General features: G+C 49.1%; 1 protein-coding gene across 8 annotated transcripts in view; it reads right to left on the bottom strand.

Annotated features, from left to right (window-relative positions):
• LRRK1 (leucine rich repeat kinase 1) overlaps positions 1 to 16,439 on the bottom strand; it is a 123,985-nt gene that overhangs the window by 45,776 nt on the left and 61,770 nt on the right. For 6 of the 8 annotated variants that reach the window (XM_064569993.1, XM_064569996.1, XM_064569998.1 and 3 more), the window contains 5 exons: positions 4,669 to 4,895; positions 3,458 to 3,585; positions 3,204 to 3,367; positions 2,201 to 2,338; positions 218 to 330 (listed from right to left, as the gene is read on the bottom strand). In XM_064569993.1, the coding sequence (XP_064426063.1) occupies positions 218 to 330; positions 2,201 to 2,338; positions 3,204 to 3,367; positions 3,458 to 3,585; positions 4,669 to 4,895 (770 nt within the window). Of the gene's footprint in view, positions 1 to 217; positions 331 to 2,200; positions 2,339 to 3,203; positions 3,368 to 3,457; positions 3,586 to 4,668; positions 4,896 to 8,509; positions 8,583 to 16,439 lie in introns of all 8 variants that reach the window. The other 2 variants (XM_064569999.1, XM_064569997.1) reach the window with 2 other exon arrangements.

Here is a 16,439-nt window from a genome sequence, read left to right as displayed (position 1 = left end):
ATGCAAGCCCCGGGGAGAGCCCTCGGGAGAAACCTCAGACTCACCCCGTCCAGAAGCGTGGGGGGGGGATAGACGTGTCTTTTGTAAGCCCCCCAGCCTGTGATGCTTTGTTACTGCAGCCCTAATAAACCAACAGAGCCACCAGCCCCAGGGGCTGCTGGACTGTGGTTACACATGCGTTTTAGAACTTGCCAGGGTAAAGAGCCCCCATGCTTACTTGCCAAATTGGTTTCTGGAAAGATCCAGGGTTTTGAGCTGTCTGCAGGTCCACTTCTCTTGAGGCGGCAGGGCCATGAGCTGGTTTCCCTGTAACCTTAGGAACATGAGGGCCTGGAGAGAAAGAGAGAGAGATGCAGAGACACCATCAAACACCACAGGGAGGACAGACTGAGGAGAAGGATCAGCTCCCTGACAAAATGCAGCAAAATGATGATAACCGATTCACCTTCACCAAGATTCCAATAGTGTTGGGCTCAACAGCCTCTTAGAACTCATGAAATTACACCCAACGCAGCCAACAGGACGGTCTGAACACGGTCCTTCCCTCCAGATCAATGGGAGGCAGTCATTCCAGAACGAAAGGAGTCCAAGTACGTCTCAGCGTTGGGCCTTCTGAAGAGCAACAATGACTCACGGGCCTGCCTGGGGAGCAGTGGCCGGTGCTGAGGGTCCTGGAGGCCAAGGTATCACACGGCGGCAGGGCGCCCCTGCCTCCCGTGACCTCCTCGGGGGATGCCCCGTGCAGGGGCAGGGTGGCGGGGACACGGAGGGTCACCCGCCCCAGCCAGGCCCCCTCTGCTGGCCCGGTGCCCCCTGCTGGCCCCCTGGCCATCGGCCCTCTGTCTGCCCACCAGAAACTGCGGGTGACAAGCTCCGCCCTTGGACTTGTAACATGTTTTACTTCAGTGGGAGTACAGGCGGAATGTTGTAACCTTTCTCAAAGCCTTCACTAGGGACAGGGACTCTCCTGTCCTCGGTGGGCAAGGCTCAGGAGTGCAAACGGGCTGCCCCGCTTTATACTCCCTACTCCATGCCCTTGCCTCCTCCCTTGTCAAAGAGGGTCCAGGCCGCCCCCACCATCACAACCAGCATGTCACCGAATGCCTCGTAGGGCCGTGCATGCACCAAGCCCCAGGACCCCAGGGTTGTGCAGGGCCTCCCAGGACCCCCATCCGGAGGGGGAGACTGTGAGCAAACATGAATTCCCACAGGGCTGAGTGGTAAGGTCCTGGACAAAGTTCTTTCCCTCCTGATCTGCTGCTTCTGGCCTTGGTGGGAACCAGAGAACCCAGTCGGCATGCTGCCGGGGAGAAATGAGGATACCGACTCAGATCAGGGGACTAAGCTAATAAGCCAGGGGTGCCCCTGAGGGGAGCAGTGACCTACGCCCTCACCGACCAGGGCCCCCATCAAAGTGTGCAGGCCCCGGGGCCTGAGACTTGGTGGCCCTCCTCCCTGAGAACACACAGATAGAAGGTACCTTCCTGGCCCTTTAGGGGTCCCTGAACATGGGGGGAAGCTGTACTTCTCCCGGCACGAGACCCTGTGGGGGCCCAGGTGGCTGGCCTGGCAGGACTGGGTGGCGAGGCCCGGGCCCTGCCCGGGGCTGCCCTGGTGCCTTCAGCCAACACTGGTCAGGCCCCAAGCTGGGGCTGGCCCCGGGTGCCAAGAGATGCATATGAGCTCTGCTCTGCCTTACGGGGCTCCCATTTGAGTGGGGAAAACAGAGACAGGTGGGCAAACCAGCTAAGATAAAGCAGCCCCAAGTGGATGGGTTGGGGCAGGGGGACATGGCGCTCTGGCAAAAGGTACTTTCTTGAGTTCACATCCAAAGAAGCTTCTGACCCCCAGGAATTCCAGTTCTGCCACCTCTGGGGAGGGAGACGGGCAGGAAGGCCCACCCTGCAGTGCTCCCTCGGCTTTGCACAGTGGTAGGCCTTGGCCGGGGGGGGGGGGGGGGGGGGGGGGCAGGGGCCCGGAAGGACAGAGGCCAGAGAAGGCCAGACAGAGGGCTGCTGGGCTGTGCTTTCATGTTGCTCACTTCCTCCCAATCTTTGCTCATAAATACGCACATTTTTGACAATTGAACTTTTTTTTTTTTCATCTCAGAAGTTCAGGAGAAGCCTACAGATTGTACTGCAGTGTGGACTGATTCCCTCACAGAAGCCAAAAATGAGAAAGAGAGGGCGATCAGACTTACATCAAGCTGGAAAAGCCCCAGGGGAACTTCCTTGAGAGCATTTTCTGAGAAATCCACATCCCTCAGGTGGTTTTTCCAAAAGACAGCCATCTTGTCTGGTAGAGATTCCAGGGCATTTTTGGATGCTTTACAACATTTCTAGGAGTTTGACGAGAAAGAGAAGGAGATATCGATTAGCTTCTTAAGTGCATTAAGCTTATGAGAAAGACCATTTCCAAATCTGATGTGGAAAATCAGAACGCGACAATAAGGCTCTGTTATAAATACAACTTGGCTAAGAGGCTATAAACTGTCATTGTCCCGTGTTGCTGTCCTTGCTCCAAGGAAGGGACGGGAATGGTTTCCTGAGGGACACAAAGGTGGCTCATGCTCCTATCCCTTCATTCCAGAACATCTGGCCCATTGTCCTTGGAAATAACAACATCACGCCGGACCAAGCTCTAGAGACGAGCTGGTTTCCCACACACATATGTTTAAACCAGAACGCGAACGCTAGCGATGGAGAATTTCTTGGTTTGAAACCAACAGCAATAAAACATAAACATTCTTTATGCTAGTCCATCTCTTTTAACAAGCAAACTTCCCAGAAACAAAAACACCATTTAATTGGCAGTGCGGTGGACGCGGATTATTTCTTCTTCTTTTCTTTGTTCTTATTTCACAGCTAGTTGAAAGGAACCATGTCCTCCTTTTGGGCAGAACTCCCCCATGCCAGATGAGCAAGCTGTAACTGTGGAAAGTTCTATGGGTGTTAATGGCACGAATCTCAAGCCCGGAGCCGGGGCGGGGCAGTTGCGGAGGGGGCTGGCTTTCAGGTGAGTCACCTGAGACACTCAGTGGCCGGATGCTGAGTGACACCGCTCGGTGGTAACAGGAGAACAGAAATGCTGCTACCCAGCCCGGTCACCAAGGGGAGGAAGCGAGACAGAGCCCTGAGCAGTGTTCTGGTTCACGTGAGATGTCGGGTTGACTGGCCTTTCATGATTTCCAGGAAAATACTCACCAAAGGGCAGGCCCAGGCATCTGGAAACACCTTCAGGTTATTTTTGGAGACATTCAGAGAATTGAGCGACTTGAAGCAATGAAGGAAAAGTGCAGGGAGTTCTGTCAATTTATTGTCAGAAATATCGAGCTCCTGTAGCTTCCGCAAACCAATCCAGTTAGTGGCTAGGGAAAAAGAAAATATTAAATTGGTAAAAAGACTGCGGTCAAGAACAAAATGACAAATTAGGTCAGGGTGTCGATGATACAACATACCACCTTCTTCTTCAAACAATTTTTCTAAGTAATTTTTGGAAGCTGTCAATTTTTGAAGTTTTGAGAGGTGCAGGAATCCCGGTGGGAGGTGGGGCAGTTTATTGCTGGAAATGTCAATCTCGAGGAGCCTGCGGTTGGGGAGGGAGGCAGTCAAGGCATCAGAAGAAAGAGGAAAAGCATCTCTGTTACATGTTTCTCTGTGGGCGTAATACTCTTTTCCCCTCACGCAATGCTGAAGAGCGTGCGTTGAAAACATTGCGGTAGGACTTCTATTCATCGCATTAACTATTACCATGTCCCGTGTAGACGAAGAAAATCACATGTCTCTTTGGTGGGCCCAGGTCTCACTGACCCATAGGGATGTAAACCTTTCTCAATGTATGATAGCAAAGTCAGCTGGTGTCCCAGAAACTGCTGGAAGGCCCTAGGGCCGTGCTTCGAGCCAGCTGGACCCCCGAGTCTGGCCCTGGCTAAGGACCCCCACTCAGAAGACACTTGTTCTTGAAATGTTTGTGTGGCGCCTTCTTCCCCATGGCTTACTTCTGCCCCTATGTGCTGTGGGACATTCTCTCTTACTTCACTCTAGGTGAAGCCTTAGCTTTTGAAATCGGCTTATAGATCCTTATAGAGTGAGGATCACTGCCCATCAGTGGAGATAAGGTCCCGCCCTTCCCAGGCAGCCTCGGGGGGAAGGCTCAGGCCTCTTCCCAAGGCCCCCTGAAAAGGGAGACCAGGAGCTGCCCACGCCATCCACCTGCTGCTGGAGCGCTTTAGGGGCAACTCTTTCTCTGAGGCCCTTCCCACTTTCCCTGGGAGGTCAAATAAAAATGGGTGCCCCTGGGCCTCACTGTTTCCCCCCAGCCAGGAAGCGTTCAGCCTTCTCAGATTTCTGTCTGCAGGACCAACACCAGACATCTCGGGCGAGCAGACTGCATGGCCACCATGCGCAGTGTAAGGTGGGCCAGACAAACCGCTCCCCCCCCCAGACTTGTCTGCGTTCCCCTCGGAAGGAGGGGGGCACCGTATTCCTCAGAACTGTGTAAGGACAGGCAGAATTTCTCTCCTTTTACGGAGAATTGGTTTTCAAAACCACAAACTCCGATCAAGGAGTACGTAGCAGGAGGAGGACTGTGGGGGTGGGGGTGGGGCAGGCGCTGAGTACAGAGGTCCCTGTGCACACCCCAAGGGGCCTGCGTGGGGCGGGTGCCCACCTGGAGCAGATGATTTCATCTGATGACTGCACACCAGGCAGCTCCCCCAGGTGGTTCTTGGAGAGGTTCAGCTTCCGGAGGTTGATGAGTCCCCAGGGGATGACGGAGGGGAGGGAAGCCAGGCAGTTGGCAGAAAGGTCCAGCTCTGTGATCTGGCAGGAGATGTCTATGAGCCAGTCCAGATCCACCCAGGGCAACTTGAGGTGGGACCATTTCACACGAAGAGCCTGGGTTTGGAGAAAGGGGAAAAGCACCCTCGGGGAGCCCGGGGTGCCAATGTCAGCTTGGAATAGAGCAATGATTTATGTGACCGTGAGTCTGTCTGTCCATCTCAGCTGGAGTCCCAGGGCGTCAGGACCTTGGCCAGCTGTGGCTGGCACTGCGTCTGTATCTCACGGGTGATCTCTGCAAGACCCCACCCCGCTCTGCAGCCCCTAGGGGGAGCCCGCGGGGGTGCGGGGCTGAGTGTTGCCACTTCCAGGGCCGGAATCAGCAGGAATGGCACCTGCTCTGTATAGAGGAGGCCAGCCACACTTGGAGGGGCCTCCCCAGACTGGAGAAGGAGGCTGAAGACCAAACCTGGGTCTCTCCCCTGCAACACAGCGGGCCCCACACTGGGTGCTTTGTGGACGGGCCGCTTCCGGAGTGAGAAAGACCGAATATACAATGGCCAGGCCGCATATAAAAAAACAGAACTTTGACCCATCACCTGTCAAACTGCCTGGGAAACTAACCCCCTTCTCTACAATAACCAGCGCGGGGAGCCAGCCTGCCAGACTTGTGGGGAACCACATTGCCATGCTACCATCAATCCAGTAACTTCTGTAACAAACAGCCCCAAATGGCCAGGACTTGATTAATCATGGACAGCCTCCCCAGACTTTGTCCCCACATCCCACTTAAATCAACCAGAGAGGGGCGCCTGGGTTGCTCAGTCGTTAAGCGTCTGCCTTCGGCTCGGGTCACAATCCCAGGGTCCTGGGATCGAGCCCCGCATCGGGCTCCCTCCTCAGCAGGAAGCCTGCTTCCCCCTATCCCACTCCCCCTGCTTGTGTTCCCTCTCTCGCTATCTCTCTCTGTCAAATAAATAAAATCTTAAAAAAAAAAAAATCAACCAGAGAAAGCCAAAGTGCTCCCCCAACCAATCACACAGGACAGCCCCCATCTCGTGAGCTGCCTCCAGCTTCCCCATCGATAGCCTCCAGTGGGGGCACACCTGAGGCTTTCCCTTTCTCCCACGAGAAAGCTTTCCCACTTCTCTGCCAAAACACAAGTGAAGGTAGCTGACTCCCTTGCTACAGCAAATTCAGAATAAATCGTCTTTGCTTTTCTCATTTGGCTGGCCTTTGTTTATTTCCACAAGAGGGAGTCAGAAGGGCCAACCGCTTGCTGGGGTGTGGTGGTTAAATACACATGAGCAAGGTTTTTCTCTTTTTTTCTGGATTATCAAAGGATTTGGGGCTTGATTCAGTTTCCGGGGGGAGGAAATCAGCTTTTTGGCTTGTTTCTCCAAAGCAACTGGAAATCCATACGAGAAAATTAGAGAAACAAAAAATCAGTGCTTGGCAAACAGGAAAATGTAACAACCAAGCCAATGGCGGGAATGACCAGTAACGTGGGGTAAGTTTGCTTTCAAAATTGGCAGAACCAGACACACTTCCTTATGTGGCCATTAGATGGCGATGTGTGTCTGGTCTTTATCTCCTTAGCGAGGCTGCCAGGATTGGGAAGACCCTCTCAAAGCTCTGATCTTTGACCCAGGGGATGAAAGTCTCTGTCTTGTCTCTCCATTCACCTGGATGAAGAGGGACAGGTGATGGTCTGCTGGATTTGGGATCAAGAGAATGGAGTTTTAACTTCAGCTGATTTTTTTTTAAAAAGCCAAGTAAGTCACTCTATTGCTGTTTCTCTTGTCATTACTGTTTCCCCCAACACTTTTTTATTTTGAAAAATTTCAGACCTGCAGGAGAGCTGAACTTGGATAGTGAATATGCATGAAATGCCCTTCACCTAGATTCCATTGTTAATCCGATGCCACATTTGCTTTCTCTCCTTTCCTTCCACACATAATTTTCATTTTTTAAAAAATATTTATTTATTTATTTTAGAGGGAGAGGGGGAGAGAGAGAGAGAGTCCCAAGCAGACTCCACTCTGAGCACAGAGCCCAACGTGGGGCTCGATCCTACGACCCATGAGATCATGACCTGAGCCGAAACCAAGAGTCGGATGCTTAACCGGCTGCACCACCCGGGTGCCCCACATTTTTCATTTTTTGCTGAATCATTTCCAAGTAAATTATAGCCATCATGGCACTTCACTCCTAAATACTTCAGCATATATCTCTACAGAACAAGAATATTTTCCTACGTGACCACTATATATGGATCATTTTCAAGAAATGAAATCAATACAGTATTATCAAATCCACGGTCCACGTTCACATAGTCTCAGTTATCCCAGAAGTGTCTTTTATAACTATTTTGTGTCCTGATCCGGGATCCCATCAAGAATCACACATTGCATTCGTTGTCATGTCCCCCTGCTTTTCTTTAATCTAGAAGAGTCCTCATGGCTTCTTAGGTCTTTTTCCACATTGGCATAGCAATTTTTCAAGTCCGCTGTCTCATAGAATACCCCATAATCTGAATTTACTCAGTTGTTTCCCCTTGTGTTCAGATTCAAGGTAAGCATTTTTGGCAAACATCTCAGACAATGAGGAGTCCTCTCAACTGAACGTCAGCAGAGGGCACCTGCTGTCAGGTAATTCCACTACTGAGAAGGCCAAGTCTGCTCTCTTGTTGAAGGTAGTGTCCGTCGGACCCGTCCTTTTGGAAAGGTGCATTTTACTCTTTGTGATTCCTAAGCAATCTGTGGAGTGATATTCTGAGACTGGTGAATATCTTGCGTTCCTACATGATTTCACCCAGTGGTTTCAGCAGCCATTGTTGATCCTCGCCTGGCTCAGTTAGTACGCTGATGGTTACAAAGCAGTGATTTTTGTAAAACTACCATTCCTCCTACATTTGTTACTTGGCATTCTTCTGTACAGAAGGGGGGTCTCCCTGCCCCATTTAAGTATCCCTATGGACTCATGGATTCTCTCTTTATTCAAAGTGTTATAATTATTATTATCATTATGTCTTTTGCCACTCAGGTCATCCCCAATTTGGCCAGTGGGAGTCCCATCAAGGGGGCTCCTGTGTTCCTTTGACATATCCCTACCTGTTTGGCATACTTCCTTACTTCCTGGCAAAGCAGGATGCTCCCGTCTCCTCTGGTGCTTTCCAAACCCCAGCCCTGATTCCCTTTAGCAGAAAATGGTATTTAGAAACTAGAATCTGGGTGTTAGGCGTACCCACTGCTATTGGGGTGTCACCGCTTCTCAGCCCATTGATCCGACACAGCTCTGTATTTCACAGGAGGGCATCCTGATGCCTGCAGTTCAAATCTAGCCACATGGGCCTCTCCCTAATCCTTCTAGAATTTGTAATTGCATCACCCTTCATCTGGTTATTGTTGGGTTTCATCTGTTAAATAAGCGGTTGGGGCCAGATGATGTCTAGGTTACTTCTGGACCCAGGATTCTCCCTGGCTTGGGTGCTGAGAAGGACAGAGTGCTCCTGTGGGGAGCCTTGGGATCAGCATGAGAGCTGGCCCAGGAGTGAGCTGAGAGCAAGGTCACCGTTCCAGGCTTTGCAATGCCAAGTCAAAGAAGGTACTCCAAGGGCCTGAGGCCTCCTCTTCCTGGGTTCTTGGAGACACACACTGGTCCCGGGCCCAGGACCAGACAGCTGGACACAAAGCCAAGAGGCCCAGATTGCAGTCTGACTCTCCACTCACCCTGTGTGGCCATTTCTGGTCATCCATCACCAAGTGGATTTGTCTTGGACTGACAACGGCAGCCAAATGGAAGCTGAAAAAGGGGTGGTTTTGGTTTTGATTTTTAACAACAAATCTTAGGTGTCTATTGACAGTCCTATAACTCAAACGACAGGACCATCAAAAATAACTAAAAAACCAGAAATGATTCTGACTGTGCTTGTGACACAAACGAATGATGGTACAAAAGGATCAGGGAGACGTTCTGTCCTGACAATTCAGTCTCCCTCCTGCATCTCTTTCACGTTCTGTGAGCCCAGAGCTGCAGCCTATAATCAATCCCATAAGGAGCAGGGGCTCAACCTCAGGAGCCCCAAGCCCCGCCATGTCCGCCTGACTAACTCCATGGGGGCCTCGGGCAAGTTTTGGTAGACGTGGATACCTTCTAGGGCTCTGTCTGGCTCAACTCCCCTTAGATGAACCTGCCTGCTGATTTTGTACTGCACTAACCCAGACCCCAGGGTCATCTCTTATGCCCCAGCAGGCAGTGCGGCCGTCCAGAACCCGGCCCGTGTGCACCTCAAGCGCAGAGCCTTGACGGACGGGCTCGGCTGGTCAGCAGCCCGTCCCGCATGCAGCAGACACTAAATAAATGCTTGCGCCCTGACGAGAATCAAACCACTGAGAACTGCAATCCGTCCAGTCACACCTCCAACCGGATCGATCATCCTAAAATGTCAAGGTCTGCTCAAAACCGTTCAGCCTTCCCCCCAGCCCCAGGCTGCCTGCAGCAGAGCATCCCAACTCCTTCCCTGGGGAGCCCACAGTGCCAGTCTCCCCAGCCACTTTCCAGCTTTAGGCCTCACTGTCTCCTCCCTGCCCTCTGCATTCCCGTTGCTGTAGGTAGAAGCACCTGGGGGATGGGCATGCTCCTAAGAGCAGAGGCTGCAAGGCCAAGGAAAAACCATGCCAACCAAACACAGAAACTGCCTATTCACGAATGAACCACAGGGCTCAGAAAGTGGACCCAACGCTGAAATTCTTAGGTAGGCTGTGGGGAGCCAGGGAGTGTGGCCTCGTTGTCAGTAACTGACTGGCCCATCTGCCGAGGGGCTGCTGGGGAGCCCCGGGGCTGCCAATACTCCCCCTGGAACGCGCGTTGCTTGGTAATGCTTGGACACTGCGGAAAGCACAAGGTGGGTGGGCCTGGGAGCTAAGAGAGCTTTTGTAAAAGCGTATTCCTAAAAACCGGCCTCGTTTTGACGGGGGGTGTCATGAGGTCACTGGAGGATCCGAGATTCTGCAGGTCTGGCTGGCCTCTGCCTTCACACCGTGCTCTGTCACCACATTGGCTCGCACCCTGCCCCGGGTTCTCTGCCCTGGAATTCACAGCCCTCCTGCCTCCCGTCTAAACCCTACTAAGCCTGCCAGCTTTGCGGCCAGAACTGTCTTCCTCATCGCCCACGAGGGTCTGTGTTACCACCTGTAGCTACGTTACGGGGACACCATCTGGAGGGCGCCGTTCTAGCAGAAGAAAATCATCAATAAGAAGAGAGAGGCTGTATGTGCCGCTGATTTCACTAGACACGCCAGATGCTGCCAGTTGCTAAAATTGAGAGTTCTTTCTAGGTCTTACCCCACCAGAGTTTCTACAGGGTGGAAATCTGCTAGACTCACGACGCCCCAGGAGAACGAGTCAAAAGCAGAAGTCTGAAAACAGGACAACACACTCAGAGTATAGATATCCTTGTGAAAAGACTTCTGAGCTTGGCTCAGAGTGTGTCACTGCTGGGGAAAAACAAAAAACATGTGAGATTTCTACCTGGGCTTGGGTTGGTTTGAAAAGTTTCATTAACAAAAGTGATTTTCCTTTCGGCGCCCAAACATGACAGGGTGCCCGAGTGTTTATAGAGTGGCAGGAGGGAAGTGAACACGCACACAGTTAAGCAGATGACAGGACCCTTGACGTGGAAACCAAGCCGGGTGAGCCCCGAAGCCCTTGTTACTTATTTATGTTTGGCCCAGGGAAGGATCACAATAAACAAGGTTCGGAGAGAGAGAAGCCAGCGATCGCCTAATGAAACCCATGCACCCTGAACTGCAAAATCAGAGACAGCTGGATGCGGAGGACCCCCCCCCACCACCAATTCACCAGTGCCGTGGCTAAGGCACCCCCGCTCCCGAGCAAACAGACGGAAACACGCTCATGTTTGTCCTCGAGCACGAGCCCTTTAACTTTCGGGCAAAAGAGAAGGAAGTACTGCTTTTCCAGAAGGCACAGGGGGATGACCTAGAAACTTCGTTCCCAAGGCAGTGGTAGTGATTAGGACCGAATCAAGAAGGCCTAGATGTATTTAAGGGCATGCCTCAGCGCAGAGTGATGTTTGGGGTGCTTCCGTGTATGAAAGACCTCCCTGTCCTGTGGTGGGGGCTGTGGTCCGGAGGGCAATTACCTGCCTTTACACAAACCTTCCTGAAGCCACTGGACATAAAATATCACACTGAAAGAGCCGGTAGGCCACAATGACATCACCTAGGCTTGCTTTTATGTCAGCGCAACCCTCATTGGTGGAAGAAAGATAATTGGTAAGCGAAGGGCTGTGGTTTACAATGCTTTCAGCCTGGCTTTCAACCTTGAGAGTTGTGGGCTGGTAGGGGGCTGTGTGCCTCTTCCACAGGCTAGGTGGAGAAGAGCCTCACCAGAGTGGGGGTTCACTATCACCTCCTCCTGGTCTCTACGGAGCCCTCAGAGCAGAATTCATACCTGTCCTCCCTGTGTTGCCAGTTCATTGTTCCTATCAGTTGGTCCGTGTTTGACCTGTGACCTACGGCTAACTGTGTAAGAATCTTCCCTCCTCGGGGCTGTCAATCCCTTGAGGGGACTGACTAGAGCTCCATGACATTAGGGCATGACAAGAAAAGGCAGCTTATATAATCAGTCTATTCCACCAAGACACACATGTTCAAAGGGCACGGGAGAGACAGAGAATCTTCTAAAATGTATTCGTGAATTCTTGGCCAACATAAAACCCAAGCCTTTCTTTTGGGAGTTAAGCAAAAATTCCTGGGATGATGGCGGGGGGTGCCTTCCCCTTGTTGGGCCAGCCAGAAAGCCAAGAGCCACCTTCTGATACATGAAGGAGCGGGCAGAGCCCCCAGATGGCTGGAGACACAGCGGAACCCATGGGTCTAATCTAAACAGAACGAACTCGGCAAAAAGCCCGAAGAACAAGTCAAAAGAAACCCTACAAACGAAGATGCCTGCAAATGTTCTCGGGGAACCCAGACTGTCCAAGGAGGCCAGGGAGGACAGGGATTGGGCTGGACAAAGGATCAGCACGTTGGAGACAGCGGCTCTGTCCCAGCCTCCTCGTGCATGTGAGGACTACGACGCACAAGACCCGACTGATGGCACCTGCCACCGTGCCTGCCTCCTTGCCCCCTAGGAGAAACCCTCTAGATGAGACTTCCAAACACCTGCTGCTCAAGTCCCTGCACTCTGGCAGGGGAAGGCTCTCAAGAAGAGATGGGACATTCAGCATGTAAGGATGAGCGGGAAGGAGACTGGACGTCCGTCCGTGCATGGGAGGTGGCCATGACCGATGGACCCGGCCAAGGGCAATGAGGCAGCGGCCACAAGGATGATGTTATGGGCTGAACTGTGTTCCCCACAAAAGATATGTGGAAGCCCTAAGCCCCAGTACCTCCGAATGTGACCTTCATTGGAAAGAGGGTCTTCAGAGAGATAATTAAGTTAAAATGAGGTCATTAAGGTAGGTCCTCATGTAATATGACTGGTGTCCTTATGAAGAGAGGAAATTTGGTCAAAAGGCAGGTACATGCAGAGACAGGACGTGTGAAGACGCACAGGGACAAGATGGGATGTGGCTGGAGTGATGGGTCTACAAGCCAAGAACACCAAGGACTGCCAGCCACCACCAGAAGCTAGGGAGAGGCAAGGAAGGACCCTTTCCTAGAGCTCAGAGGGAACAGAACCCTGCTGTTGGCACCTTGATGTCAGACTTCTAGCCTCTAGAACTTGAGACAGTAAATCTCTGCTATTTTAAGCCAACCAATTTTTGGTACTTTGTTACGGTAGCATTGATACAGATGGTAACAAGTCAAATGAAGATGAGAGAAGTCAGGACCCGAGAATCTGGAACATTCCATGGACAGAGGCCCACACATTAAAAAAGGAAAAGAAAGAAACAGAGATTCTTTTTTTTTTTTAAAGGTTTTATTTATCTGACAGAGAGAGATACAGCGAGAGAGGGAACACAAGCAGGGGGAATGGGAGAGGGAGAAGCAGGCTTCCTGCCGAGCAGGGAGCCCAATGCGGGGCTCGATCCCAGGACCCTGGGACCATGACCTGAGCCGAAGGCAGATGCTTAATGACTGAGCCACCCAGGCACCCCAGAAACAGAGATTCTTAAAGGCCAAAAGGATGCCTGAGACAAGTAGATTAGAAATATAGTGAACAGGTAAGGAAAAGGACAGTAAGATTGGTCACTAAATTAGCCAAAAAGCCTGTGAAGTCTCCATAGTGTAAAGGAGAGTTTCAAAAACGACCTGAGAATAATTACAGGGAGTAAAGGAAGGGAGAGATAAAGAGAAAGGGGAGGTCAGCCTTCCTCTCAGACTCAGAAAGAAGATTAATTCAATGACTTAGTTAATGAAATGACTGAATGAGAAAAAAATGTAATCAGCACTGAAAAAGCATGTCTGCTCAAAATATTTTAAGTATCAGGATTGGTAGTGGTTAGCTGCCAATCTGATTTAAGGCGAATAAACAAAAGGAAATATTACCATAGAAACCACATCAAGGGGAAACATAAGTACAAAAATAACTTACAAGCAAACCTAGGATGGCATTTTAAACAGTCTGTTGTCTCCAAGGGCACACTCAAGGTCAGACTGTAGGGAAACCCTCTGGAAATTGAACTGTGATCACATGATGACACTGTGTCCATGACGCTTTGCAATGCATGCCCAGACTTCCGTGCCTACCTTTTCAGCTGACCCTCACAGTAACCCTGTGAGGTCTCGCACATAAAGAACCTCAGAGTTCTTGCTCAAAGGTAACAGAACCAAGATGGCGATTCAGGTGCCCGGTGCTCGGGTCCCTTCCTACTCGACCACCATGGTCCTTTCCTGTGGCCGTGGAAGAGTTGACAATTTCAAAGGCATTCGGAGAAATAACCAAGGCTCCTTGATAGTAGTAAAGATGCTCAATCATAACCCCAAAATATGACCATGCTAAATCTTTATGTTCCAACCCTGGGCAAAATAGGTAAAAGAAAAACTAAGGTGTATTCAAGATAAATGCCAGCATACAATGATAGATCAAATATGGAATGAATCAAGGAATTATAGAGTTACGTACTGCCATAAAAATGGGGGATCACCAATAGGAGGGGGCAGGAAAATGAATTCTGTGTTCAAACAGATATGAACTTGCACATCTGATTAAATTCTGAGTATGAAGGAAAAGTAAAGCAGAAAAGGGAACAGGGAAAAAGGGTGGAGGGAGAGGCAAACATCTGCTCTATCTTATCTGAGGACAAAGGCAAAATAGAGGCAGAACCAATGAGAGAAGCAGAATTAGAAGGTGGCCAGTCCTTTGAACATGAAAACATGACCTTTTAAGTCATGCTTGTGTAGGAGAGGAAAACCAAGTCACAACAGAATATATTTTTAGAACAACAAAAGTATTACAAGTAATGGAAAAGACAATGCACAACTCTGATCGCAGTTGCAAATAGAAAAAGTGAAACATAATAAAGCAACTCCGCCCTACTTAGAGTAGAAAGCTAAAAAAAAAAAAAACCAGGAAAATTAAAACAATTAGACTAAGCATAGAGAAACAAGAGTGAAGTCAAAACAAGGAAGTTGATAAATAAAGCCAATTCAAGGGTCTTTGAAAAAAATAATAAAGTCAATAACCAATTGACTAAATTAAAAAAAGATTTAACTGTAACTTTAATAATCTAAGAATGAAAATGATAATCTGATGACCAATGTAAAAACAATGTTTAAGTTATGGGAGGTGTTGTCCTTGGCCACAGCTAAAAACAAACCAAATAACGATGTTGAAATGCAAGATTTACTTACAAAATAAAAATTCTGGAAGTGACATAAAAAGAAAAAAACAGAATAATGTATATAAGACAAATAAGTAAAATAACTAGAGACTCACTCCCCAAAGGCTCCTAATTCAATATAATTATTTTTTAGTATTTTGTCCCAAAGTTTTTCTTTATTTTTATTTTTTAATTAATTTTTTTTTTAATTAATTTTTTTTTTTAATTCCAGTGGAGCTAACATACAGTGTTATAGTAGTTTCAGGTGTACAAGATAGTGATTCAGGATTTCCATACATCACCTGGTGCTCATCACAAGTACCCTCCTTAATCCCCATCACTATTTCCCTCATCCCCCACCCACCTTCCCTCTGGTAACCATCAGTTTGGTCTCTATAGTTAAGAATATCTGAATGCCAAAAAGTGTTTAGTAAAATTTGTCATTTTTTCTTCACTAAAATATTTTAAAAGTAGATAGAGGATTTCTCCTTAAAAAAATCATTATGCTTCCCGCCCCCATAGTATTTCAGTCATTCCTTTTAAAAATAGGAAGCTTACAAGAAATATTCCACCACTAGTTCCAAGTTAATTTTGCCAACATCTATTTGAGAAAGAGGAAAAAAAAAAAAGCAGGAAATAAAATGTCTGCAGTTAACTAAACTACTTAGCTTACTGTTGAGAGAAACTCCAGTTTCCTCAACTTTTAAATAAAGACAAAAATTTTTACCTTATAGGACTATATAGGTGATTAAAGTAGTTGACAAAGTTCTCTGCCAGCTATGAAGTCTTACGTAAATGGGAGATTTACTGCATATATAAAGTTTCAACCATCCATCCATCCATCCTTCCATGAATGCATTCATCCATGCCACATCTAATCATCCTGTTCCAGCCCTACACTGGGCGGGGGGGGGGAGGTCAAACACAGGGTAAGCAAACTTGTCTAAATCCCCTGCTTTTGAGAAGCTTCCTTTCAAATGGGGGAGTTGACATTAGATGAGAATATCACCCAGACAACCTCAAACTTTGTTCAAAGTGTATAAATAAAATGGACAGGAAGCTCTGGGAGATAGAAGGGGGATCTGACCAGGTGTGTGGGTCAAAGAAGACTTCCTGAGGATATTGTGTGGGGTTCAGATTTGAAGGGTGTCCTGGTCAAGGAGCAGTGATGTGCTGAGTGCTGAGGACACAGGCATGCTTCTTCCTGGCTATGTGCCGTCCACCCTGAAGGTGGAAGCACGGATGGTACAGTTTCCTCCTACAGCTGGATATGTCTGTTTCCTTCCCCTAACTTCTTCTTATTCTTCTTTTAAAGATTTTATTTATTTATTTGACAGAGAGAGAGAGAGCACAAGCAGGGGGAGTGGGAGAGGGAGAAGCAGACTCCCTGCTGAGCGGGGATCGAGCCCCCACATCGGGCTCCCTGCTCGGCGGGGAGCCTGCTTCTCCCTCTCCCACTCCCCCTGCTTGTGTTCCCTCTCTTGCTGTCTCTCTCTCTGTCAAATGAATAAATAAAATCTTTAAAAAAACCCAAAACATTGGCTGAATCAAATTCAAGGATCAACTGACATGTACATTGTATCCATGATCTATTTGTGTTTTGGTGAGTTTTTTTTTTTCAAAAATCTTCCATTGCTCTCTCTTTTATATTTCTTTTTTTTCAAGACCTTATTTATTTGTCAGAGAGAGAGAGAGCACAAGCAGGGGGAGCGGCAGGCAGAGGGAGAAGCAGGCTCCCCCTGCCGAGCAAGGAGCCCAGCATCCCAGGACCCTGGGATCATGACCTGAGCTGAAGGTAGGCGCTTAACTGACTGAGCCACACCCAGGCGCCCCCATATTTCTTTTTAAAATTATATTTTCCTACAAGTATT

The sequence above is a fragment of the Mirounga angustirostris genome, unplaced genomic scaffold (genome assembly GCF_029215605.1).
Source record: "Mirounga angustirostris isolate CCGP_5_RB_7025 unplaced genomic scaffold, mMirAng1.0.hap1 SCAF_9, whole genome shotgun sequence".
Lineage (NCBI taxonomy): Eukaryota > Metazoa > Chordata > Mammalia > Carnivora > Phocidae > Mirounga > Mirounga angustirostris.
The sequence above is the reverse complement of the archived record's forward strand: the minus strand, read 5'-3'. Positions and strand labels throughout refer to the sequence as shown.